The following is a 27,015-nucleotide window of genomic DNA, read 5'->3' on the forward strand; positions in this document are numbered from 1 at the left end:
TACTTCAACTTTTGTGTACTGTAAGGCAAACAAAGAGTAGTGATGAGCATTGCCCGGTGTCCCTAACAATAGGAGAAAGAGAAGCAAAAATGAGTCCTTTTAGAGATACTGAGTGTCTGTGGATTTGCTTCCAGTGTTCCTGCAGCCACACATATTTCAGTTCAAACCATCGGCAACCTGAACTTCAGATCCACACATATTTCAGTTCAAACCATCGGCAATCTGAATTTCAGATCCAATCCTCCCATTCAATCACACGCATTGATAGATGAGATGAATTCCAGAAATATCATGAACGTGACATCCTTTGTTATTGTTGTAGCATTTGAGCAGTTGTGGCATTAGGGAGCTCTAGAAAAATGAAGTCAAGGGAAATAGGAAGAAAGGGAGACTCTCCACTGCACATAGGAATATGGTTTGTGTGAAGAACAGTCATTGCAAGTCCTTGAGCATTGCTGCAGGAGATCCTCAAGGGAGGTTTCTTGGCCCCATCTACAACTGGTTTGTCAATGACTGTCTTTCCATCTCAGAAAAATTGGGATATTTTTTGGTGATTGATGTACTTCATTACATTCGGAAACTTGTCAGATAATGAAGCAATCTATGAAAACATTAAAAGACCATGACAGCCTTCAGCTTTTCCTATCTACAGGACTACACGTGGAGTTGTCTTTGACTTTCTATACTGCTTTACCACTGGCATTTTCCCTGAGATTTAGCAGTCAGCTCTATTTCTCTGAAATGATATGACAGGACAACCTAAAACCAATGTTAATGCACTCCCTCAGTTAGTTCCTGCATCACTGGCTTTCTAAGCTTGATGCAAATTTGAAAGTGTCTTAATTTAAGCAAGCATCTTCTATCCCTAATTTCCACGACCCTGATCGTTAAAAGTTCACCATTCAGCTAAAATGTCCCAGTATTCCAAGGCTTATATTCCACTGATTTTCTACATATATCTTTCCCATTTAAGTGAGAGAGGGTCCTTTATAATTCCCAGTGTCAGGGAAAGCCCTAATTTAAACCAGAATCCTCCTTGTCCGTACCATTGTGCTTTTTCTAATGCTCATCACCAGCACTCTTCTAAATTAGGGGTTCGAGAAATTCATTTGTGGTGAATCGAGATGGAGATTACACATTGAGGTCGAATCTTGTGTGTTCTTAAACCACATTTTCTGAAGCTAATCACAACTGCTGTTGAACATCTTGCATGCAGAAAAACTGAGGCTATTGTTGGAATGGGGATGTTCCCATTAAAATAATGTTTTTGGCACAATTTGAAGGAGTCTCCTTACACCACAAAAGTAGGCAGCGTGTAAAGTTCAAATCAGAATTTATTGTCATGAACCTGTCACGAAATTCCTTGTTTTACAACAGCATCAATAGTGCAAACATTTATATAAATCACCTCACAAAATAAATAAAAATAATGCAAAAAAAAAAGAAAAAGACGAAGTAAGGCATTGTCTGTGGTTCATTGTTCATTTAGGAATCTGATGTAAGAGGAAAAATAGCTGTTCTTGTGCCGCTGAGTGCTCGTCTTCAGGCTCCTTTACCTTTTTCCCGATGGTAGCAGTGTTAAGAGGTCTTGCCTTGGATGATGGGGATCCTTGAGGATAAACGTTGCTTTTTCAAGATACAACTTCTTGTTGATGTTGCACAAGTGAAGGAATGAATAGAAATACTTGTGCTGCATGTTTATGGATACAGATACATGATGTGGATTTTTCTGAGAGAATAGAATGAATTGCAGTTCTCCAGTTACAGGTACATTTTTTAACTGTACTGATTTGCTTTTGCAGGTTTTGACTTTGCCTCTGCTGCAAGGTCTCTCTGTTCCTTCAGTGAAGTTCCTCAGGGTCTGGCTTCTTGAGAATAAAACTCCTCTTAAGATCCTGCGCAACCAGCAGCAGCAGCTCAGGTACTTCTAAAACTTGAATTACCTCAACATGGAAGCCTGTGGACCAAGGGTTGGGTGATGGGGTCAACAGGGAAGGGTGCCTGCTGGTTGGCATAGATATCATAGGCCAGTTAACTCTGAATTCTTGGGCAAACACTGGTTGAAAGCCCTTCTGGGAAACACCAGCCATGATGCATGCTAGCTGATGGTTGGATTATGGTCTCTACACTGGAGACTGGACACAGACTGGGAGATGGCTTCATTGAGCACTTAAAGACTGGGAGATGGCTTCATTGAGCTCCTAGGCTCTGTCTGACACAATAGCGTAGATCTCCCAGTGGCCACCCATTTCAATTCCCTGCCCAATTTTATTGCTGATGTCTTGTGCCCTGCCAGTCTGGTGCCACCCGCGAACTCATCTATTGTCTGGACATCTTCCAACCAAATGGTATCAACTTGTCCAGCTTCCATTAGCAACACCTCCCCCCCGCCCAACCTGATCTTCTTTCCCCATCTCCTTTCCTCTAGTGCTCTCTCTGTTCCCCATGTGGCCTTTCACAGAGCCAAAGCCAATTTCCTCATCATATCCAATTAACACTTTTTGTCTGTTGGTCTTTGCTTCCCCTCCCTTCACCCCCCCCCCCCCCCCCCCCCACTTTCTTTCCCTAAGCTTTAATTCAGATGCCTGTCTTTTTTCACATTCCTTGAGGAAAGACTCAGGCCTTTATAGCTTTACCTCTTTTGGATGTTGCAAGAGAAACTGTGATTTCCTTCAACATTTTTATGTTTTGAAAGCAGACAAATTATTTGGCATCCATTTTACACTATTTGCCAGATCTATATATACATCCATTATCTGGAAGGCTGGAGAGGCTGCTTATTTGTAAATTGCACTCTTTTAATAATGTAAGCTGTAATAAAAGCTTAAAATACTGGAAATACTCAGGTAGAGAGTGAAAAATGGTGACCTTCCATCAAAACTCGGTGCATGGTGAGCGTAGCAATTAGCAAAACACTATTACCTTACCAGTGTCTGGGACCAGAGTTCGAATCACGCGCTGTCTGTTCTCCCTGTGTCTATGGGTAGTTCCTGTGGGTGTTCCTGTTTCATCCCCCATTCAAAAACGTAGCGGGGGTGTAGATCAGTTGGGTGTGTTTGGATGGCATAGGTTTGTGGGCTGAAAGGGCCTGTTACTGTGCTGGATGTTTAAATTTTAAATTTAAAACTGGGAAAAGTTTCAGGTCTAATTGCTTTAAGCTACATAGAAGGATGGGTGGACGAAGAAGGAGAGATCAAAACCAGAATTGCCCTGGAGGTCTGACTAGCTGCATCATTTACAGTGAGGCATCTGTCTAGTCCTACACTCCACATTGATCTGCCACAAAACTCCTGATCTTCCTTAGGAAGGAGATCATGTATATGCAAAATTTTGAGCTGTATAGGTAGCAGGAAACCCCATTGCAGAGCTATCTTAAAATAGAGGGCGTAGATATTTTCAGAAACTGATGGGGCAAGTATTCACGATATTTAAGAAGCCTCTGGTCAGGCACTCACATTTCCAGCACATTCAAGGTGATAGACCAAGATGATGGGAGTAGATACTTGATTGGCAAGGGCATAGTGAATTGGTCTGTTTCTGTGCTCAATGATTCTATTACTGTTAAGAATATTAGGTAAATACAACAAAAGACCTTTTTGTTTCAATATGTAATTGTACATTGTTTATCTGGACGATGCTGATTTTGTATGTCAGACCCGTAGGCCTAATTTCAGAAATTCTCAGCTGCACCACTGGAAGCCATTTCAGTTCCTAAGATGCTTCTAGAACTGCTTTGCTTTGCTACTTAAAACACATTTATACTTTTTTGTTTCAGCTCTTCCATTACAACACTGTACTCCTAAATCCTGTATTCTGTGGTATATAAATCCACATATTGTTATTTTTTATCTTAATTGAGAAGACTAAGCAGCTTTCACCTTGTGTCAATTCTTTTTGTCTGCACAGCAAATTCAAACTAGGTCGTTCTGCAGAAATTGGGATTCAGCTGCTTCAGACCGAAGAACATCTGGTGTAAGTACACATCAGGTTTGCTTCCCCAGCCTTCTGTGAAAAGCTGCTGGTTTATTTGGAATATCACTGTAGAGACATCTCAACTAGATTCTGTGATATCTTGTCTACATAACAAACATTCAATCGATGAGTATGTTTCTGTGTGCTTTTGCTTTTTACTGGTTTCCTAGAGCAAGGTTAATGGGTTGCTATCCATTATGCACAGCTTAGATACATTTCCTAAAGGTTGGTAATGCACAAAATGTAATACATTCCTTTTATTAAAAATAGCACCCTACAGATAATTTCATTTAAAATTTAACCAGATTTAACCACATTTATAAATATGGCCACTCCATTAAAAAGTTTCATTTCCAAATCTGATGCTTTTAAATAATTCATATCATGTGAGTAATGGGTATAATTAAGATTTTAGTTGGCTGGGGCTTTTCTGCTTTGGGTTGCTCCATGTGTGGCACAAATTGTAATTTGGACAGCTGGAGATATTGTGCACCAATATATATTAGTTGGTTCTGAATAATGTAATAGGAGTAGCCTATTCAGATAAGGGAAAGGCCATAATCCTCAACAATGGTAGCTTTTATATCGTGTTTTCCACATGTTTTTACCAATATTTTTTAACCAGAAAACAGTGTACGAACCAGGAGATTTGAATCAAATCCTCCCTTTAGAATGTTTTATTCAATTCTAGTTAGCAATAGGGCATATTTCACCATACCTCCTTCTTAGTTATTTTCAAAGCCTTGGAACTTACAGTGCATCCAGCATTTCATCACATTAACTGCAAAACAAGAAGATTGTTCACTGTCGCCACCATCTTTAGAGCATCTATGGATGGCCAGTAAATGTCAACCTGCTAGCAATGGTTCTTTCCCAACAGTGAAAGATCTAAAAAAATTCTTGGCCTGTCTTGTGTTGTATTAACAGTGGGAGATATAAATTATGGCTTTTTGTAAATAGACACAATGATCTTCTGTTTAGATCCACTGAATTGTTGCTGCATCTGCGCATGGCAGTGCCTGGTGAAAGAGCCTATTATCCAGCAGAGGAGATTGTTTGGGACGTGTCCAGAGAATTCACAGCTCGGGCCCTAAGACAGAGAATTTCACAGCACTACTTGTTGCTGCCCGAACAGATCGAAATTGCCAAACAGTTCACAGATCGGTTTGAATGGATGCCAATTACCACCTGGGTAAGCACCAACATTTCTGATATGGCGTAGCTGCCAGAGTCGTGAAAATGTTCTTCCTCATTTCTATCTGAAATTGGTGATCTACGTTCCCTAGTTCTCGATGTCCCAATTAGAAGAAATCTGCTCTCAGCAAACTAGAGGTGAAGGTGCACACTTCCCTGAAAATGGCAACATGGACAAGGTGGTGAAAAAGACATTAGCATGCTGGCCTTCATAGAGTGGGGTACAGAGTATAACATTTGGGTCTTCGTGATTCAGCTACACAACACATAGGTGAGACCATACTTGGAATACTGTGTGCAGTTTTAGAAAAGATATCAATTTTTCACTCAGAGAATGAACTGTAACTGGAATGAGTTGCCAGAGGAAACTGTAGAAGCAAGCAGAATTTTGACCTTCAAAAGACATTTGAACAGATTTATGGATGCCAACTGGGTCAGCAAGGATGAGTTGGGGAAAAAGGCCAGTTCCATGCTGTATGACTCTGATTTGCATCCTGTCATTGTCACGCAGAATATGCATCTCAGGAAGATAACCTTTCATTCTTAAAAATTTCAAAGATTCTATTCTGAACTGCCCAACCTCTATGCATACTACTACTTCAACCCAAGGGTCAACCAAGTGAATCTACAATGCAAGCTTATCCATTCCTAAATAAAGAGACCAAAACTGTACGCAATTTTTCAGGTGCAGTCTCGCCAGCACCCTGTGAAATTTCATCAAAATTTTCCACTGAATCAACATCAAGATTATTGTTATGAACATGTGGTCACAAAATTTGTTGTTTTGCAGCAGCAGGATTGAACTTTACAGATGCAAAATTGCAATAAATTACAATTCCATAAATACAAGATTTAAAAAATAATTAGTTCAAAGAAGAGAAAAAGTCAGATAATATCCATTGTCCGTTCAGAAATCTGATGGCGAAGGGGAAGAATCTTTTTTGTATTGCTATGTGTGGGTCTTTAGGCTTGTCTACCTCCTCCCTTATGGTAGCAGTGAGAAGAGGGCATGGCATGCATGGGAGGTGAGGATCCTTGAGGATAAAGGCTGTTTTCTTGAGACAGCCTCTGAAAGATATCGTTAAGCCATCATGGTGCTGGATGAGTTTACAATCTTCTGTAGCCTTTTCCAGTGCTGTGTATTGATACCTGTTGTTCAGGTTCGTGTGGGGCCCACAGGTTAAGAACCAGACAAAAGTACAGGTACAAAGCACAAATTTATTGCAGGGATGGAAATTGGACAATAGGCTCGATATGTAAAGAGAACTTCTACAAATACACAATACGCAGGGGGAGGCAAATATACACTTTCGGATAATGAGGGGGAAACTGACAGAAACTGGGGAAGTTATAAAAGCATACACACTCAACAATCAAATCAAGATAATATTACGTGCCCCCACCCCTTGACTGGTATGGATACGGCTCTGCTACCTAGCCTCGAGACTCACCCCAACCCAGTACAGGAGGTGATACTTACATGCCACGAAGAGTTGAAAGAGGCAGAACGAAGGGGCACATGCTCCTTTATAGTTCCGAGGGCAAAGCTGGGAGGCCAATCGTAAGGGTCAGTGTGGGCCCTGTTGGTTGCTGTGGCCAATGGCTCAAAGCCAAGTACAGGGGGTCAGCAGGGGTGAACTGAGGTGATTTACATGGGCCAATTGTAAGGGTCATCTTGATGGCTTGGGGTGAGTCCTTGACCTTGATTGGCAGGCAGTGTGTCCTCCGAACAGGAGCTCAGCAGCGCCACTTGGTGGTGGACGCTGCCTCTCCATTACAGTACCTCCATAACATGATCTCACCAAGATTTTGTAGAATTGTAATACCTCAACTCCTGTGTTAATTTTCCAGGGCCTTGTCATTTACTGTGTAAGTTCTTCCCTGGTTGCATCACCTCACACTTATCTGAGTTAAATTCCATTTGTCATTCCTAGATCCACTTCCCCAATTGATTTTGATCCTGTTGTAAATTCAGACAAACTTCCTCACTCTCCACAGATGTCCACTGTGTCACCAATTTTGCTGTTGTCTGCAAATTTACGAACCAATTTAATTATATTGTCATCCAGATTGTTAATAGAAAATGACAAGAGGCAGCACTGACCCCTGTGGCACACCATTGGTCATTTAGAAAAACAAACCTCCACTACCACCTTCTTGACTCATTCCACCAAACAAGTTCTGAAGAAGTTGGCGAGCATGCCATGAATCTTTCCTTCTGGACCAGCCTACCATGTACACAACCATGTCAATATCCAGATGGATGACGTCCAATTCCCTGATCCCACTATCCCTCTCAGTGACTTCTTAAAAAAAACTCAATCCAATTTGGTTTTCCTGCATGAAATTCTCTTTGCCAGATTTTTTTTGAATATTTTATTGGATTTTTCCAAACGTAAACTCAGTTGTTAATATTATCAGTGTCAATGTTAACAGTATCAGCAAATTGACTACAATTTACAATCATCCATTCTCTACAAGGTTTTCTGCAGAGTTCAAGCTCTTTCCCTCCCCCCACCCTCAATATTTAACACTTACCTCTTAACTAACTACAATTACAAATAACATTCAAAACACTCACAACAAAGGATGAAACATATATCAAGGGTTTATGGGTGTGTCATGGAACAGCGACCAGTGCTCAGGCTGTTTTCTTCTCTTGACTATTCCTGATTGGGATGGAATGGATTCCCCCCTCCCCGCCACCAATTGAGGGATAGACAGGGAAGGTAGGGTGGCGATGCACAGTCATCCACACTATGCTCCTAAGGAATTTAAGTATGGTTGAGAAATTTTCATAAATCTTTGCCAGATTTTTACTCAATCTATTATAACCATATTGAGATGCCATTGCAGAATCCCAATGTCCTTGTCTCACAAGGTGCATATCTAGCTGACAGATGGTATAATTTTATAGTTACCTTTTAAAAATTTGGACATACAGCATGATAACAGGCCATTTCGGCTTAATTACACCCAATTAACCTACAATCCATGGTACGTTTCCAACGGTTGAAGGAAATCGGAAACCCCGGGGAAAACCCATGCAGACACAGGGAAAACGTACAAATTCCTTACAGACAGCTCATGATTCGAACTGCGGTCCCAATTGCTGGCGCTGTAACGGCTAACTGCTATGGTAACCGCGCCACCCGTACTACACCTGTCATGTATTTACCCAACCACTCATCCTGCCTAGATCACCACCTTTGTGTCCTCCTCACAATTCCTATTCTCTCATCCAAATCATTGATGTACATTGCATATATTTGGGTCACAAGCACTAAGCTTTGTGGTACCTCGCAACACTCACATGCCAAGTGAAGAAAGTTCCACAGAATAAAAACTCCCTTTTCCATGTCTGTCAACTTTAATTTTCATTGCTTGCTGCTATATTACACTCATCCCATATGCTTTAACTTTGCACACTAACTTCTTATTTGAGACTTCTGAAAAGGCATCATATTCATGGGTTCTCCCTTTTATCAGTTATGTCCTTGGAGAAAATTGAGGTAGATTTGCAGATACAGTTTCCCTTTCAAAAATCCATATTGACTTACCGTATATACTTGTGTAAAAGTTGACTCCCCCATTTTCTCAAAAAAATTTGGAATTTTCTTCACAATATCCCTGAAAGGGTACTTAAAACTAACTACAATCCTTTATCAGGAACCCTTGGGGGACAGTGTGTTCTGAATTTCAGATTTTCCCAGATTTCGGAAAGCCAGAGTTAAGCCCACCTGAATTGTGCTGCCATATCCATCCACACCCCTTTCCAATCCCGCTGCCATCTCCCTGCCCGCCAGACTCGTGCTGCCGGTCTCTCTCTCCACTTGCCAGATTTTGGAGCTTTCCAGATCTTACATATCTGGATAAAGGATTGTCAAAAGCCTTAACTTCGTCTGCTTGCTGGTTGCAGATGTAAATGGTCACAGATAGGAATGCAGTTGGACTGAAATTCATTAACATTATATTACCTTACTAGTGTGTCAGGGTTTATCAAACCATCATTCCTTAAATAAGGTAAGCTAGCCGATATGCATTTACTATACTTCACTATAAATAACGAACCTATGAATGGGTATTTCATTAACGTAAAATTATGGTACATTAACACAATGTTTGGTCTGCCGATCATTCATATATGCAGACACATCTATGGATAGCCACTAGGCTGATTCAGCTGAAATGCATTAGTATGAATTTCAGCCCCTCAAAAGTAGTATCCATGTAATAGTTGACTCCATAAGTTTAATGTTAAAAATAGTCTAGGAAATTCGACTTTTACAGTATATGTGGTAGTTTAGTCCCTTTTTTTTTACTGTGTCCTATTATCACACTCGAGCTTTCTCTCAACAGATGGACTAATGGAACTATAGTTCCCTGTTTTCTCCCTCCTTTTTTGTGGAGCTGCATTTGAACTCAACTACATTTAGCACCTTCTCTTATCCATAAAATTGTGGAAGATGACAGATAATGCATCCACTCTTTCCTTTTTTAAAATTTTGGAATGCAGATTATCAAGATGCTGCAATTCATTGATTTTCAATCCCCCTAATTTCAATGGCATTTTATTTTTACTTTTACTCGTACCTTTTCATTAGAGTCTTGATTCTCTTCCTTTCTGGTATGTTATTTGTGTCTCATTTGTTTAATTGTCTTTCCATTTATTTGTTCCCTATTACAAATTCTTCAATTTCTGACTGCAAGAGATCTATATTTGTGTTCACTAATCTTTTTTAGTTTGCAACCTATCAATGTTTTAATAGTCCACTTTTATTGTGTTTACACTTGTTCTAAATCCTCTGAATTGATCCCTTCTTTCTTTTTCAATCTACGTGACATCATATGAACTAACATATTGTATTACACCACAATTAACGAATATGTTCTCCTCAAACTGAAATCTGAAAAAAGGAAAAGTTTTATTATATAAAACCCCTCTAATCTAAGAAAAAAAAAGGTCTGGGCAGCCTCTCCTGAGAATTTATTAATAAAAAATAATTGTCTGGTCTTCACCAATAAAGAGAAAAGAAATAAAATAGTCCAGAAGGGAAAATAATTATACTAACTCACGTGGAAATAATTTATAAAAGGTCGCCAAGTCTCTTCAAATTTAACAGAAGTCTCAAGTGTACTGACTCCAAACTTTCTTTAAATTATACATGACATAATTTGAGAGAACCATTAGGTCAAAGTAGGTGGACTCGAATCTTTCAATTTAAATAAAATAGCTCTTCTCGCCAATAATGTAGAAAAGGCTACGGCATGATGTATTGAAGTGGGAGCACATCCCACTTCTGGAACCTTGATTCCAAAAAGGGCAGGCAATAGTTTAGGTGGCAAACTGATATCCAGTATAGCTGACAAGGTCTTAAAAATATCTATCCAATACCTCTCCAACGTAGGACATGACCAAAACAGACGACTTAGAGAAGCCACTTCTGATTTACAAATAGGACTAATGTTAGAAAAAATATGGGCCAATTTGTCTTTCGACATATGAGCCCGATGTACCGCTTAAACTGAATCAAAGAATGATGAGCACAGATTGAAGAGGTATTAATCAATCCAATAATCTTCTCCCATGATTCCTTTGGAAGATGTAACTGAAGTTCCTCTTCCCAGGCCCTTTTAATTTTGTCATTAGAATTTGATTGCAATCTTAATAACTTATTATAAACGTTACTTATTAAACCCTTATGAGAAAGGTTCAAATGAAAAAAAGTATCAATCAAATCCGGTTGGTACAAGATTAGAAAGTTAGGTAGTGTAAAGTATTCTGAAAATGTCTTATTTGGAAGTATCTAAAAAAAAATTGGGTAGATGGTTATATGGTATGGTTAATTGTACAAAAAACATTAAGCTACTATCTATAAACAAATCTGAAAAAGAAGCAATTCCTTTAACTTTCCAAAAAGAGAAGGCTTGATCATTTATAGACAGTTGAAAAAAATAATCAAGAGAAATGGTACTATATAAACTAAAAATGTTCAAGTCAAAGAATTTCCGAAATTGAAACCAAATCCGTAATGTATGTTTAAGTATTGGGTTGAAAGTATGCCTACTAATTTTAGAAAGTGTAAAAGGAAGAGCTGTTACAGCTCAGTGGTTAGAGCACTGGTCTTGTAAACCAGGGGTTGTGAGTTTGTTCCTCACTGGGGCCTCTTCTGTGAGGGGCACTTGACAAAGTGGTGACTGTCTTCCTTTCAGTAGACAAAGTTAAAGAATTTCATGTATGTTACATTCTAAATGTTGTATTATGTGACAATAATTTTACCTTTACCAATAAAGAGGCTACTGAATACCTCTGCACGGAATTCAAATCCAAATCTACCCAATAAGGGTGTTCAAATTTATCAGAATAGTAGATCCAGGAAATAATATAGCAGTTGTTAACTGCCCAATAATAGAGTCTAAGATTAGGTAAAGCCATACTGCCATCTTTCTTTAATTTCTGCAATTACTCAATCTGGCATTCTTTTTATTGAATTGCTTCCTTTTCTGGCAACTTTGTATTAATTCTCTGAGGATACAATACCATTCTTAATTTCAGTTGTTAGCCAAAGTTGGGTCATACTGCTGTTTGTATTTTTGCATCAGAAAGTATTGTTTAATTGCAGTGGTTAAGCCATCATCCTATCCACTGTTACGCTTTTCAACAGTGTTGCAGTTGCAAATTAAACCAATTTGCTTACCATTTTGATAAAGAATTCAATCATGTTCACACTCCCCTGTTGAACCCCTACATCTGGATTACTACCCTTCTTATTGAGCAGTACAACATGTCATAATGTAAAAAAAACAATCATTCCATATATGCTTTGGGAAGTCATCCGCTACAATATTGCTAATTTAGTTTGACCGATCTATGTGTAGATTAAAGTTGCCCATGACCATAGTACCTTTGTAATATGCATCTCTAATTTTCTGTTTAATGCCATCCTCTTATGTTGCCGTTGCTGTTTGGAGACTTGTAGACAACTCCTACCAACATTTTCTGTTGCTTCTTACGTGAGGTAGTGCAGGGAGACCAGGAAGCATCCAAAGCGCTTGGTACATCCAGGCCTGAATGTATCATTGGGGACAAATAAATGGCCACAGGACAGGAAAGCTGATGGACATGGAAAATGTTCCGGCGAGTCGGTTCTTTGCAGCATGAGGGGCAGGTGACAGTCTGTTGGCGTTCTCCTCTGGGACTGGATCAGGTCAAACGTTGTCTCCTTGGCCTGTGTGTGAGGGAAAGCAAAGCAATCTTTCCCTAACTCTGAATGTGATTAACTTGTTCCTTATCAGCCTCCAGAATGGAGGACCATCACCTTCCCAAGATCGTGTTATATGGCGAGCTCTCCATTGGCCACTGTGACAGAGGTGCACCAAAGAAGAGGTACAAGGACTGCCAAAAGAAATCTCTTGGTGCCTGCCACATTGACCACTGCCAGTGGGCTGATATCGCCTCAAACCGTGCATCTTGGCGCCTCACAGTTCGGCGGGCAGCAACCTCCTTTGAAGAAGACCGCAGAGCCCACCTCACTGACAAAAGACAAAGGAGGAAAAACCCAACACCCAACTCCAACCAACCAATTTTCCCTTGCAACCGCTGCAACCGTGTCTGCCTGTCCCGCATCGGACTTGTCAGCCACAAACGAGCCTGCAGCTGACGTGGACATTACCCCTCCATAAATCTTCGTCCGCGAAGCCAAGCCAAAGATCAGCCTGAAAACGAATTGACAGACTTATGTCAACTACACTATTAATAAAAATTTACATTTTTGCCACAAGGGGTGTAATGTTTGCATGAGGCAACAATTTTTTAATTCTTCCCACAATTTAACAATGGCATTGACATGAAGATGCTGACAATTGATATGTACTCCCTGATTATTTAAGTCATCTCAGTGTCATCCTTTATATTGAAATCTATAGAGTTAAAATTGTGCACTATTTTCACTGGTATTTACTTAAAAACTTGGATTTTGCATGAAGACTAATTTTTCTTTCAATTCCTATCCTGACCTCAGGTTGTCTCAACATTTTAAAAATTGAGGTAGAGTTAAAGTTGTAAGGTGGGAAATATGGCAGCCGATTTACAGACCATAATCTAGCTTCAGTGGTAATATGATAAAGACAACTGATTCATTTTTAGTATAATACACAAATATGCTGGAGAAACTCAGCAGGTCATGTAGCATCCACAGGAAGTAAATGGAAGCCAACATTTCAGGCCTGGGCTAGTCGTTGGGGAATATATATTGTCAAGCACACAAGGAGAACTCTAACTCACGGTTTTGTAGTGCTACTGAGCTTGTTACTGTAAGCATTAGGATTCTCACCTTTTTCCTCTTAGAGCCAACAAATTTCAAAGAAGAAGAAGAAAAAGAAATTACAGAACCTGCAGGGGGCACCATATTATCTGAAGGATGGAGATGTCATTGGAGTTAAGGTGAGTTTGATACTAACCTGCATTAGTTTCAGCATTCAGAATGTTTACTTTATGTGGAGATTTGTGGCACAGTAATCAACTTATTGCTAGTGTGATTTTTCTAGATTAGAAGAGAATTCCAGGCTGTTTGGTCTTTTCTGATAACTTTAGTTGTCAATCTATTTGCACTTTCTCTATTGGCTCTCTGTTCATTTTGTAACAAAAGGAGCAGCAGGATTTATCCAAGATTCTCCAAGGTTAATGCTCTCTTTTTTGAAATGTCTTGCCCTTTGCATGGCTGATTACAATACAGTTCTGCAGAGCTTTCAAATATATTCTGTGTATATATGCTGAAAAATGAAATGATAACCCTTCACTGGATAACTGTCAATACTTTGTGCACACAGAATCTGTTAATTGACAACAATAAAGATTTCAGCACCGTGACTGATGACATTGGGAAGGAAAAACTCAGGCTTGAAGAAAATATTAAGAACAAACGGTAACTTATTTGTTTAAAAAATTACCAATTTATTGTACTGTAAAAGCATCAAAATACTGCTGCTCTGTTTTGCTTGAAGAGGTCAGTGTACTGGGTGCTTTTGATCTAGTTTAGTTTTTATGAACTGCTCTTCACCAGCTATTTCCCAGGGAAATAAACATACCTTTCTTCATAGCTCGGTGCCATTAACCAAGCTTCTTGCCTTTGTACTGTCTAACATCGGGTGTTTCCCAGGAACTTCTTGTCTTCTGTGCCTATTGCACAAATAGGATATAAACTAAGCTCTCCAATTTTAAATTAGACTGGTCTGTTACAGAAAACAAGAGAATTAGGAGACAATGCTAAATTATTGAGGTGTGAGGGACAAAAGTAACAAAATGTGGCTTCTGAACATTCCAGTCAGGAATTCATGGTTTCCTTTCGGCATTAGAACTGCATGGAGCTACAATACAAAAGCAGGCACTTCAGCCCACCAAGCCCATGCTGACCACCAGCCACCCATTTACACTAACCTTACGTTATTTTTCCCATAGTTTCAGAGTGACCACTACTCCCCTTCCCCCAGTGCTTAGCCAACTAACCTACCACAAGGTCAGGATTGAACCTGGACTTCTAGCTGCGCCACTCTGCAACAGTTGGCCGTCTAGCCCTCTAACACTAAGGCTGTTAATGCTGCAAACAGGACTCGAACCTAGGTAAAAGATCCCCGTGGAATTTCAATGGCTTAACTACGCAGTCAATGCAGATCATCCAAAAACAAGAGCATCTACGTCTGTTGGCCGTCCAGCACTTGGAACATAAACGTAAAGTTACAACTTTACGTAATCTGTGCATTGCTGTGGGCAATCAGTGACCAGACCTGCTGTTTGAGTATCCCTTTCATCCGTTTGATCAGCCCCGTTGTCTGTGGATGGTACAGTATGTGCAACAGCCATGAGATGCCATACTCTGCAGGCTATTTCTGCACCTTAGAGCCTGTGAAGTGGAAACCCTGGTCAGATTGGATTTCCCATAATATCCTGTAGATTGAGAATGGTGTTGTACCCCTTTCCTGGTTCACGTGATCAAATGGTACCTGCTACCTTGGAATAGTCAGGGGATATTGTTTCTGATTTTGATGGGGGAGAGGCCCAATAGAGTCGATCTGTCATATCTGGCTGCTCCTGTGTCTCTCTGGATATATCCAAGGGACCTGCTGACAGGCCAGGCATCTGGTGATCACTGTCTTGTCCTGGTCATAGATCAAGGCCGTCCCTCAGTTCTTTGCCCATTGCCTGGTCCAATCTACTGCCAGGTGACCACTCTTATTGTGTGCCCAGGTAGTCAGTGTCTGCTGACTCAGGAGACACTGCCACCGTGCATATCTGGACTGCTCTTTTGACTGCAGCATTACGGACAGTCTCCACCATGTCACGGGAGAGGGTTTTCCATATGGCTGAGTGGAGAGGAGCTGCCTTCCACCATCATGTGCCACTCTTCCAGCGGCCCCATGCCTTCTGCCATAGACTCCATGACCTCTTTGTTGCTGGTAGAAAGCTGCAGCTTGAGAGGTTGCAGGTGCTAACAGGATAAGTGGGTCATGATTAGAATGAACTCGTACCTTTGTACAGATCTGGAGTCATTGCAATTTGCCTTCTGCCACAATTGCTCCACAGCAGATGCAATCTCGATGGCTCTCCACTCAGCCCTGGACCACCTAAACAATAGCAACAGGAACATCATCATACACTCCTGTATTGGTCAACAAACTCCAAAACCTGGGCCTCTACACTTCCCTCTGCAACTGGATCCTTGACTTCCTCATCAGAAGACCACAGTCTGGATGAATTGGAAATATTTCCTCCTCACTAACAATCAACACAGGGACACTTCAAGGATGTGTACTTAGCCCACTGCACTACTCGCTCTACACTCATGACTGTGTGGCCAGGCACGATTCAAATGCCATCTACAAATTGCTGATGACGCCTTGGTCATTAGCACAATCCTAGACAGAATGAGGAAGTATATAGCAGTGAGATAAATCAGCTAGTTGTGTGCTGTCACAACAACCTTGCACTCAACGCTAGCAAAACCCTAACCCAGTCATGGCTATACTTGGTGAGGGGTTGAATGAGATTTTTGTATGTCACCAAAGACTCTTGGAAATTACTACAGGTGTACCGTGGAGAGCATTCTGACTGGTTGCATCAATATCTGGTATGGAGGTGCCAATGCACAGGTCAGGGAAAGGCTTCAGAGAGTTGTGAACTTGGGCAGTGCTAACATGGGCACCAGTCTTTACTCCACTAAGGATATCTTTCAGTGGCTGTGTCTCGAGAAAGCAGCCTCTATCCTCAAGGACTCTCACCACCCAGGCCATGCCCTCTTCACACTGCCAGCATGAGGAAGGAGGTACGGCAGTCTGAAGACAAACACCCAACAGTACAAAAACAGCTTCTTCCCTCTGCCATCAGATTTCTGAATGGACAATGAACCACAGACACTTTCTTTTGCACTAGTAATTTATAGCAATATTTGCACCTGTAATTCTGTGGCAAAAAAAACCCCACAAATTTTGTGGCATGTTCATGACAAATTCTGATAAAATGTTATGGATAGAATAAAAAAGCAAGAAGAAAGATTTTCATCTTGAATGTATAATTGAGCTCTAAAATTCTTCCATTGTTTCTGATATGTTGCATAACAGTGCAGAAACTACATCTGTCTGATTACAATTTAGTGTTTGATACTTCAGGAATTGATGTTGCAAATTTGAAGTATTGAAACATATAGTAGAAAAAAAAACGGAGTAGGTGAATCTTGTTTTCAACTGTAACTGTGCCCTTAAGAACTTAATGGCTTAGTTGCAAGTAAATTGTTCCTGTGCCTTTCACAGGGCATGAAGCATTAAGTTTAAAGCTTGAATACAAAACTTGAAAGTGCAGATTAAATTAACATTTTTTTCCATAACAGGCAGCAAACTACTGGGCATCAGAGTGGCAATGCCATAGAAAACAGTGAGAAGCAGCTAATTTGTGGTCACTCACGCAGACCAGAAGTGGCTTTGTCCATCAACGTTGCTGACTTCAGGTAATGGCAGTGGGAACTGCAAGTGGGAGGTTGGAAGAGCAGTGAGCTTTTGTCATGAGCATCTGAAGCCCACAGCTGAGTAAGAGCAATCAGTGACTCAACTATGAAAAACAATGGAGGAAAGGAGGCCAGAGGCTTCCCCTCATAAAGTGACGGTGGAGAATAAGTGGGCAAGATGTGCAGATTCTTCACTCCAGTTTGTTTGCTGCTCTGAAGAGATTCCCTTTCACCTTCTCAGACTTGGGAGAGAGCTTCAGCAGGATGCAGTGGCAGACCAGATTAAAGATCCAACTCCAGAGGATTTGATTTTTTTTTGGATAATGATTGCCAGAATGAACATTTAAAATAATTTTTATTTCATGCAAGTATTCAATTTAAAAAATAAAATACCTATGCAATAAATGGGATTCCATTCCCAAGAACTGTCAACACTTCTGACACCAGCAATTGGTGTTCAGTAATAGTGTGAAGCATCAGAATTGCAGATGTCAACATTGTAGTGCTTTAGTAATGTGTTTATGTGAAAATCTCTCTTGCACTTATTTTGATCGGATAGTTGTTCATTGGACCATAAAATCTGTGCACACACACGAGTGGTAATTTTGAATTTTTTAAAATCACAAGGTGGCTGTGGGGGGGGAGGAATAACACAGATTTTATGGTCTAAATCTCAGTGAGACACTGACCTGCTGGCAAGGACTGTGTACCTTACATGAACACTTGCAACCTCAGGAGTTCCCTGTTCAAAGGAAATTCTGCTATTTAATGATAATTTGATAATTAGAGGTAGACTTGAAGTATATAATGTAAGGGAAGAAATAAAAATATTTATGTATGGCCATGTATCGCAAGTGGAGTAACATACTGTATCCTCTAGGGCCACTGTTTTCCTGTTTAAACTCTTCCTATGACTAGAAAACTAATCACATTTTTCTGACTAGTCATTTTGCTGCCTGATTTACACAATGCCTTAAAGAGCACCGTAGCCTCTTGGATATAAGATGAACAGGCTGCAGAACACTCAAAACTTTCTCTGTGTGTTAGTAGGACATCCTTTTTCCTTCCTGCTAACCCATTAGCTTGTCTCCTGTTTGAATCTTTGGATGTTCTGCTACTTAATAAGTGCAACCAAGTGCTAAATGTATAAAAATCTTTACCATGTCTGTACCTGGTCCTAATGCTGAGTAGCACAGGCATTGGGAAGTCTATTCATAAATCAGGAATCTGGTCATAAACATTCCACATTTTAAAAAAATGTCCACTGATCCCTCGTCACAGAAATTGACTATCAAATTACATCTGCTGAATGCTAACAGTTGCAGGAGATTTTTTGTAACAGAAAGTCAAGATTGCATTGAATTCATTCAAGGATGAAATGTTTTGACAAATACTCTCCTTTGTCCTTATGAACAAGCACTATTTCTGTGATTTAATTTATATGTTACCAAAAAAAAAATTTGCTACTGCCTGGGTTTCAGTGATCTGTAGTTGCCCTTTGTGGCACATTGCCTGTTATATATGAAAAAAGGCAAATGGTAAGTGGAAGAGAAATTAGAGAATGACTTTGAAAGACTGCAGTGTCTATAGCAGCTGTGAAATCTTGAGAAATCAAGTGACTCCAGATGCTGGAATCTAGAACAAGAAGCGATTTACCAGAAGAACTCCCAGATCAAGCAAAATCAGTAGGAGTTAAAGAACGGTTAACTTTTTGGGCCAAAGCCCTTCATCAAATCTGGATGATGGTTCTGGCCTGAAACTTTGACCATCCTTTTTCTCGACCATTCTTTTTCTCCCACTGATGCTCTCAACCCACTGAGTTCCTCCAGCAGATACCTTTTTTAAAAATTTATGTTTCCATATATTTCTCCTCCCATGTTCCCTTAAAAATAACATTATTTTGCAGTTGCAGTCAATTTAATTTTAAGATGATTATATTAATTGTACAACATATTATGATTTTGAGTGGTGTTATATGTTCTGAATTGTACAAGAGAATTATGATTATTGCATGTATGTGGCATGATATGAAATTATCATGTTGCACTATAATTTGTTTGCCAAATGAAGGTTGTTCCATTTAAAAAAAATACTTTATTGCTCCCACTTTGAACTGAAAATCTGTAGTACAGGTCTGTCAACGTGCAAGGAAGTTGCTGATTTGAATGAAGACAGGGAGAAGTTGCAGAGTCCAGTATGAGGAGCATTATCACAGAGATCTGTAGGTAAAACTTTCTTTCTAGAACAAAAAAGATTTTTAAAAAGTTCCAATGTGATTTCATGAGAAAACAGATGACAAGCTTGATTATTGCTAACCTTTCCAGCATTTGAGTACACAGAAAAAAACTTTCAAAACTGTTAACTGGTTTAGATCTTTTTTATTCAGTAACTGGTATAGACAATTTATTGTCATCCAAAATATTTTCCCAGAATTAATAATAAAATTAGAAAATGTTGGAAATTATTGAGAAGACAAGACAGCATCTGTGCACTGAAACTGAGCTAATCTTTTAGGATGATTTTTCACAGGAACAGTTCTGATGAAAGGACTTAAATGTTAGCTCTGCTTCAGTATCTACAGGCGCTTCCTCTCCTCCTGTATTTTCAGCATTTTCTGGTTTCCAGCATCTGCAATATTTTACTTAAAAAAACCCCAGAATGAATTCCATGTGCTGTACTTAATTTGACCCTGTATATTGTTAATGCTATCTTCTTTGTCCCAAAAGGAGATTCTCATTGATCCTTTCCCTCCAGTGAATGGGCCTCCGCATCTCCCACTTCTATGGGTCGAATTCTCCTTCAAAGTCCTCAATGTAACTTGCAGCATCCACATCACGTTAGATACAGGGTGCATTCTGCTTGTTTATAAATCAGTGAAGTATCCTATGAGACATTTAAAAAACCTGAAACATATAATCCTTTTAGGTACTGATTCAAGTTGAAGTATCTCTTGCCCATTTCATGCTTCTTTCCAGTAAGGAATGGAGGGAAATGGAATCAGCTAGGCAAGTGCATGAGGTGCTTTATTTTTTTTTAAAAAGTGTTTCATGAAGCAGGAAGCATAAATGTGTTAATTATTGGATAATTTGGTAAAAGAACAGAGACTATCTATAATTGAGGAGGCGATTAATGCTTGTAAATGATTTTAGTCCCAATTTATCAGATTTGCTGTTTGGTTTCTTCTACTTTGCAAACCAAAATGCATGAACATTTGAATTAACTGGAGATGGTGATTGACAGCAGGTTTGAGGGACAACCAGTAATTTGGTTGAGACGGGTAAGTTGGAGGTGAGGAAATTAGATCATGCATTGGAATAGAAAACACAAATGGAGAATTTTTACAGTTCAAGTTCCATTAGAGATATAGAAGTGGAATCAGGTCATTCGAACTATTGAATCTGTGCCGCCCTTGCACAAGTTGATTAAGGATAGCTCCTAATTTGGGCATTTTTTTTCTGAGTAATGTAACCTGGGAGAGGAGGAGGATCACTGAATTTTCTGAAGAAATTGGTTTATTTTTTATCAAGGATAGGCACACAATGCAATAATTTCATATGTAAAGCTCTATAAATTGATTAAAGAATTTGTACAAAAAGTTCTATTGTTTTCTTTCTTCATATGTTGTCAATGTGTTTGGATCATTAGTTTTGTCTGTATGTCACTAATCTGTATCTCAATGCAAGCATGCTTCACGCTGACCGTTTCTAGTAAGCTATCAGAAGAGTGTTTCATGCTGCATTCTTCAGGGAGAACCAGGCTCTAATTTGAAACAACAGCTTCAAGTCCACGGTAAGGCATTTTTAGCTTTTTGAATGGAGTTTGTGGATTTGACGATTCTTTATTCTACACCACTGGGAGAATGGTGATTTTTAGACTGAACATTGGTTGTATTGCTTGTTCATGCACTGTAGACAGGCACAGTACAAAAGTAAAATAAACTTTTTTATATTGACTTGACATAATTAAAGGTCTTGAAATATTTCCATGTGATTTCTGAGCTATGTGAAATATTAGACAATGTGCATGAAAGCATGAGTTAAGAGTCAGGTCTGAAAATTTCCCTGAATGATGCAGAGGGAATTTCAGGATCAAGTTAAAATCATGAATACTATGTGGCTTGTTCATCAGCAGATATAGAGCCTCAAGTTCACTCTCTGCCTAACTTCTGGAGCGATTTGAAAAGTGGGCGTGATTTGGAGGAGCACATTACTTGCTTGATTCTCAGTGCATTATTTGAAGGGCAGGGAGTTCTCTGGGTAGCAGGTCACCAGAGTCAAAGGAGAATTTCTGCTCATTATCGAGTTGTTTGTGAACCTTGTCGGGTTGTTATGTTGCCTACCAAAAAAGGGTCACCAATGCTTATACTGCATTTGCTTCATTGTGATAAAAGTATTGAATGTTTTTTAGTACAAGGTGAGCATTTGACTACAGTGGAATTTTAAGACAAAATGCAATAAAACTGGTTACACTCTTTCTAGGGCACAGATTAGACTGTCACCGTAGACAGGATCTCTCCTAAAAGATGACAGCTATTTACTCCCAGCAGGAGACTAGAATCACTGTATGTCTGTGCAGGCTCTTTCAAAGAAATAATCTCAAACATTTTTATCACAATCCTTTTTAATCTTTTTAGTACTTTTGCAGAAATTCTAAATCCAATTGATCAAGAATTCCCATTTTTAAAAAAAGATGTGCATTGAAGGCAAGTGAAGATGGGATAATTCTGGACTTCAAGATACCCGTTTGCTGGAACAGTAGATGATATTGCTATCCAAGCTCTGAATGATGTTTTTGCAAATGATCTTGATGCATTTAATTGTCTAAATTTACTGATGATCAAGCAGTTACATCATTTGAATCAAAGAAAAGGTACCAGTGTCGTTGGTGATCTTTGTTCTACACATAGTTTCTTGGTCCATGATGCACGAGGTTATTCTGAGCACCTGGACAAGTTCTAGCCTTGTAGTTTGCTGCCACCTGTTTGAGGAACTGGAGAAGAAGTGACCTGGAGATTTGCTTTCATTTTGAGCTGTTGTTTTCTCTCATGTTCCTCTATTTTGGCCCTAAGGAGGCACAACTCCTCAGCTTTAATTGCAAACAGTTGCCTAGAGAAAGGAAAAATATAGATTATTTTTGAATATTATTAGTAATGTATTTTGACAAGCTGTTGCAAGTCGGCCCTTCCGATGGAACAGATTTTCTGGCAGTTATACCGTTCTAGATTTCAAGTCAGTTATGGATTTTAACAGCAAGGCCCTCATGATAAGTTGCTCACCTGTTTACTAATCATTCTGTGTTCTTTCAAATACAGAGAATTCCTATTTGAAGGGGAAAAGATATCGTCTCACACTGAAGTATTATATGTAATTTGTATATAGCAAAAAAAAGGGCACTTGGCTTTTTTTTAATAGGCAAGATATTGGATGGCAGGTTCAATCCCAACCTCCAGCGCAATTTGCACATGTTCCCACATCCGAAAAATGTGCCAGTTGTTGTAAATTCTAACACTGTGTGGGTGAATGCAGTATTTTGCCCAATCAGTAACAAGAGGACATAGGTTTTAGGTGATGGGGGAACAGGACTCTAGGGTTAACTTTTTTTCCCCACGTATGGTAGTAGTTGTATGGAATGGGCTGCTGGAGGAAATTGCTATGTTTAGAAAAAATAGACAGATACATGGATAGTGTGGGTTTAGTGGACACAGAGAGGACCTGTTTCTGTGCTGAATCTCTCTGCCTCTAAAAATGTGGCTGAGGTTGGAACAGCCTCCTTCTCTTTCTAAATTTACACTTACTGGTTCGAAATAAATTTTGTAGTTGTCAGATTCCATGTATAGGAATCCTTCAGTATTCATTCTCATCACATTTGTGGGGAAAAGATCTTTGAAGCTTTAAGGTAGAATGTTGTTTAAAATCCTTGCATGGAATCCTGAAGCTTCTAGTGCTGTGATGACTTGAGGGAGTTTTGAATTTGTTTACAGTTCCTTTATTTAGTGACAAAAGGACTAAACAAAAATTAGTCAACCAAAAAATAGAAGAACCCTTGTTTACATTTAAATTGAAATGGTAGAGTCCTGTGTATACAGTATTTCTCATGCATACTGAGTGTATGTAAAAAGGTCTGATCAATTGAGCAAGTTTTATGTTGTAAATTAGTGATTTGGATTATTGGATTATTGGCCAAGTTGGCAAATGATACGAAGATGGGTGGAGGAGCAGTGAGGCCTCAAAGGGACATAGACAGATTAAGAGAACAGTAAACAGTATTGCATTTTGGTAGAGAAAACTGAAAATACCCAGATGCAATGGGACCTGAGAGTCCTCATGCAGGATAGCCTGAGGGTAAACTTGCAGGTTGAGTCGGTGGTGAAGAGGCCAAATGCAATGCTGGCATTCAATTCAAGAGGAATAGAATATAAAAGCAAGATGTGATGTTGAGGCTTTAAAACAATAGTAAGACCTCACCTGGACTATTGTGAACAGTTTTGGGCTCTTCATTTAAGAAAGGATGTGCTGACATTGGAGAGGGTTCACAAGAATGATTCTGGGAATGAAAGGGTCATCACATAGCTTCTGTATTCATTGGAAATTTAGGAGAATGGTGAAGAATCTCATTGAAACATTTTGAATGTTGAAAGGTTGTTTCCCATGGTGGGATAGTCTCAGACAAGTTGTCTAGGGCGACTTCAGGACCGAAATTGTACAAACATGTACAGATATTTTCAGAAAGATGGCGTGACTGTGCAAAGGAGTTAAGGCAGTCAAAATTTGAAAATCAAGATTTTCTTCATTAAAAATGGATAAAACTAGCACAAAGAAGCCAAGCCAGCTGAGAACAAAGATTGAAGAAGCTTCTATTCAACTGGGAATATTGGGTGAAAGTCTGAAAGGGAACAGTGCAAAAATGACAATGGGACTGGCAGAACTGGGGAGTCAGGTCAAGAATTGAACATCATTCTTGAAAAAATGAAGAATTTGAATAAACATTTCAAAAGTGTGTTGAAATGGTGATGGACATGACAGAGAAAATGACCGAAAGAAAATAAATTGTTGAAGACCTGATGGAGAGAATGGGTCGAGCTAAGAAAACACATGAAAAACAGCCAAAGAATGGGAGTTGGATAAACAAGGACTGCTGGAAAAAATTGACCATATGGAGAACTTTAGTCAACGGAATAATGTCTGAATTATTGGACTAAAGGCAGGAACCTTTTTCAAAAATGGATCCCACAAGTGTTGGGAGAAAACCCCCATACGAGATTGCTCACTGAACACTCGGACCCAGAAGAGCCGGTGATCAGAGACCAAGACCAGTTCTGGTGAGACTTTTAAACTACTAAGAAAGGCAGCGCATGATTACTCTTAAGCAGAATAATGGCCCAGTCGAGGTTGATCATGAAAAGGTACTATTTTTTCAAGACTTTAGCCTGATTAAACAAAGAATTTGAAGATGCGAAAAGTCAATCTTGACAAAATCAATGATATATCCCGTGACTGAGGGTCAAAGTAGTGGAAGGGAACTGTCGATTTTTCAAGACTAAGAACGAGGTGGAAGACTCTGCGAAATTTATATTAAAAAGAGATTCAGGTTGCTGAGGGAGAAGATGGTGAAAATATTTATTACATTACTATGATAAGTAATGTTTGTATTTATTTATTTTTGTTAAACAGTCTTATATTTAAAGAGCATAGAAATGCCCAAGGAGAGCTCAGGAAAAGTGGTAGGAGGGTGGAGACGCCGGTCTAAGGGGGAGAATGGTACCTGGAAAGGAGAAGAAAAAAAAGATGGTGCTAAAGGGAGGGGTTCTTATTCCTCAAGAGAATCTGCGGGTGTTTTTCTTAAAGGGGAAGGAACACGTTATTATTTAAAGAGCCAGAGATTTTACTGTTTGAAAAAAATGTTTTAAAGAAGAATATGGATAGAACATTAAAATTTATTATTTTTAATGTTAATGGAATTAACGGGAAGCAAAGAAAAAACAGGTCTTGGCATACCAAAAAAAAATTAAAGGCAGATAGTCTTTTTACAAGAAACACATCTTGCCAAATTGGAACATGAAAAAGAGGATGGGTGGGAAAAGTAATATCATCTTCATTTGGATCAAAAGCAAGAGGTGTAGTAATTTTAATTAATAAAAATATACCAATAATAATAGAAGAGGCATTAACTTGAGATTTGTAATGGCACATTATAAAATTTATGCAGAATCATGAACGTATACACCCCAAACTATGATGATGAAGGATGTCTTTGTAAAAACTGCAGAGATTTCGATTTGTGCTTAGATCCAATATTGGACAAATCACCGAGAACAATAACAAGGGTGAAAGCTGCAAAAATGACTATTATTTATGAAGGATTTAAATTTTATTGATATATGGAGGCAGTTCAACCTGTTAGAAAGAGATTCAAGGGTACATGATTCACATACAAGGATTGACTTATTTTTAATGTCTGCCCAGTTACAAAGTACAGTGGTAAAAGCAGAATATTTGACAAGACTTTTATCAGACCACTTGCTGTTAACAATAATGGAAAAACAAGAAAGTAGGTATAGATGGTGTATTAATGTTACATTATTAAAGAGGAAGGATATTTGTGAAAACAGTTTTCTAATATGGAGTATGCTTAAAGCTTATTTGAGGGAACGAATTATTTCCTATACAAAAAATCTTAGGAGAGAATATGCAAGAGAAGGTCGAGAGAAGGATATAACAAAATTGGAAAAGGACTATCAGGAGCAGAATAAAAAGTTACAATATGGTACATTACAAACATATAGAATGGGGGAAAATGATATTAAAAGCTAAACAAAAATATTATGAACTAGGTTATCTTGGCAGATTAAAGCAGAGGAGTCATCCAGAATGATAAATGCCATAGAAATTGATAGTATAACATATAATCAAAAAAAATACATTTAGACAACACTATATGAAACTATATCAATCAGAATTAGTAGGATATGGAAAAAATTTTTAAAAATGTTGAACTTCCTAAACTAGAAGAGAGAGAAAAGGATGACTTAGATGTACCTTTTACAGGGGAAGAAAAAGAGAAAGCTCTGGGTACTTTACAAGTGGGAGGAGATGAGTTCCCTCCTGAGTTTTAGAGACAATTTAAAGATTTGTTGATGCCTCATTTGATGGGTGTGTTGGTCGAGGCGGTGGAGACCCAAACCCCCCCCCCCGGAAACTTATTCAACTGCGAAAATTACAATGCTGCTAAAGAAAGGTAGAGACCCATTAAAAACCTCATTATAGAGATGATAACATTCTAGCAAAGGCACGAGCCAACAGATTGGGTGAGTATTTACCAACATTAATACATTCAGATCAGGTGGGATTTGTTAAAGGAAGACATTCTTCAAATAGTCTAGGTAGATTATTCAATATAATACATATGGCAAGGTTGAATACAAACATAACTATTTGTTTAGATGCAGAAAAGGCATTCGACCAACTAGAATAGTCTTCTCATATAAAATGATGGAATAATTTGGTGTAGGTAGAAAATTTATAAATTGTACAAAAACTCTATCATAAGCCACAGGCTAAAATTATAACTAATAACCAAATGTTATCTATTTTTCTCTTGAGTAGATCAAGTAGACAGGGGTATCCCCATCACTATTCATACGAACTATTGAACCTCTGGTGAAGACTATGAAGAGAGATCTGGGCATTAAAGGCTTCAAAATTGGACAGGAAGAACAAAATTAATTTATTTGCTGATTAAGTGTTATTGTACATGTTTGACCCAGACAAATCACTGATAAGATTACAAGCAATATGGAAGAATATCAGGATATAAAATCAATATGGGTCAAAGTGAGATAATGCCATTGCAGAACTTT

At 38.9% G+C, this 27,015-nt stretch overlaps 2 protein-coding genes across 5 annotated transcripts in view; one reads left to right on the forward strand and one right to left on the reverse strand.

The window, feature by feature from the left end:
* Nucleotides 1–20,754, forward strand: part of usp40 (ubiquitin specific peptidase 40) — a 217,116-nt gene extending 196,362 nt beyond the window's left edge. For both annotated transcript variants that reach the window (XM_069934087.1, XM_069934088.1), the window contains 7 exons: nucleotides 1,803–1,921; nucleotides 3,907–3,972; nucleotides 4,954–5,164; nucleotides 13,514–13,609; nucleotides 13,996–14,090; nucleotides 17,046–17,162; nucleotides 19,287–20,754. In XM_069934087.1, coding sequence (XP_069790188.1) covers nucleotides 1,803–1,921; nucleotides 3,907–3,972; nucleotides 4,954–5,164; nucleotides 13,514–13,609; nucleotides 13,996–14,090; nucleotides 17,046–17,162; nucleotides 19,287–19,359 — 777 coding nt within the window. In that variant the 3' untranslated portion in view covers nucleotides 19,360–20,754. The remainder of the gene's footprint in view (nucleotides 1–1,802; nucleotides 1,922–3,906; nucleotides 3,973–4,953; nucleotides 5,165–13,513; nucleotides 13,610–13,995; nucleotides 14,091–17,045; nucleotides 17,163–19,286) is intronic.
* A 1,007-nt stretch (nucleotides 20,755–21,761) lies between these two features.
* LOC138761641 (flagellum-associated coiled-coil domain-containing protein 1-like) overlaps nucleotides 21,762–27,015 on the reverse strand; it is a 55,746-nt gene continuing 50,492 nt past the window's right edge. For all 3 annotated transcript variants that reach the window (XM_069934091.1, XM_069934092.1, XM_069934090.1), the window contains one exon: nucleotides 21,762–22,264. In XM_069934091.1, coding sequence (XP_069790192.1) covers nucleotides 22,114–22,264 — 151 coding nt within the window. In that variant the 3' untranslated portion in view covers nucleotides 21,762–22,113. The remainder of the gene's footprint in view (nucleotides 22,265–27,015) is intronic.

The sequence above is a fragment of the Narcine bancroftii genome, chromosome 4, assembly GCF_036971445.1.
Source record: "Narcine bancroftii isolate sNarBan1 chromosome 4, sNarBan1.hap1, whole genome shotgun sequence".
Classification (NCBI taxonomy): Eukaryota; Metazoa; Chordata; class Chondrichthyes; order Torpediniformes; family Narcinidae; genus Narcine; species Narcine bancroftii.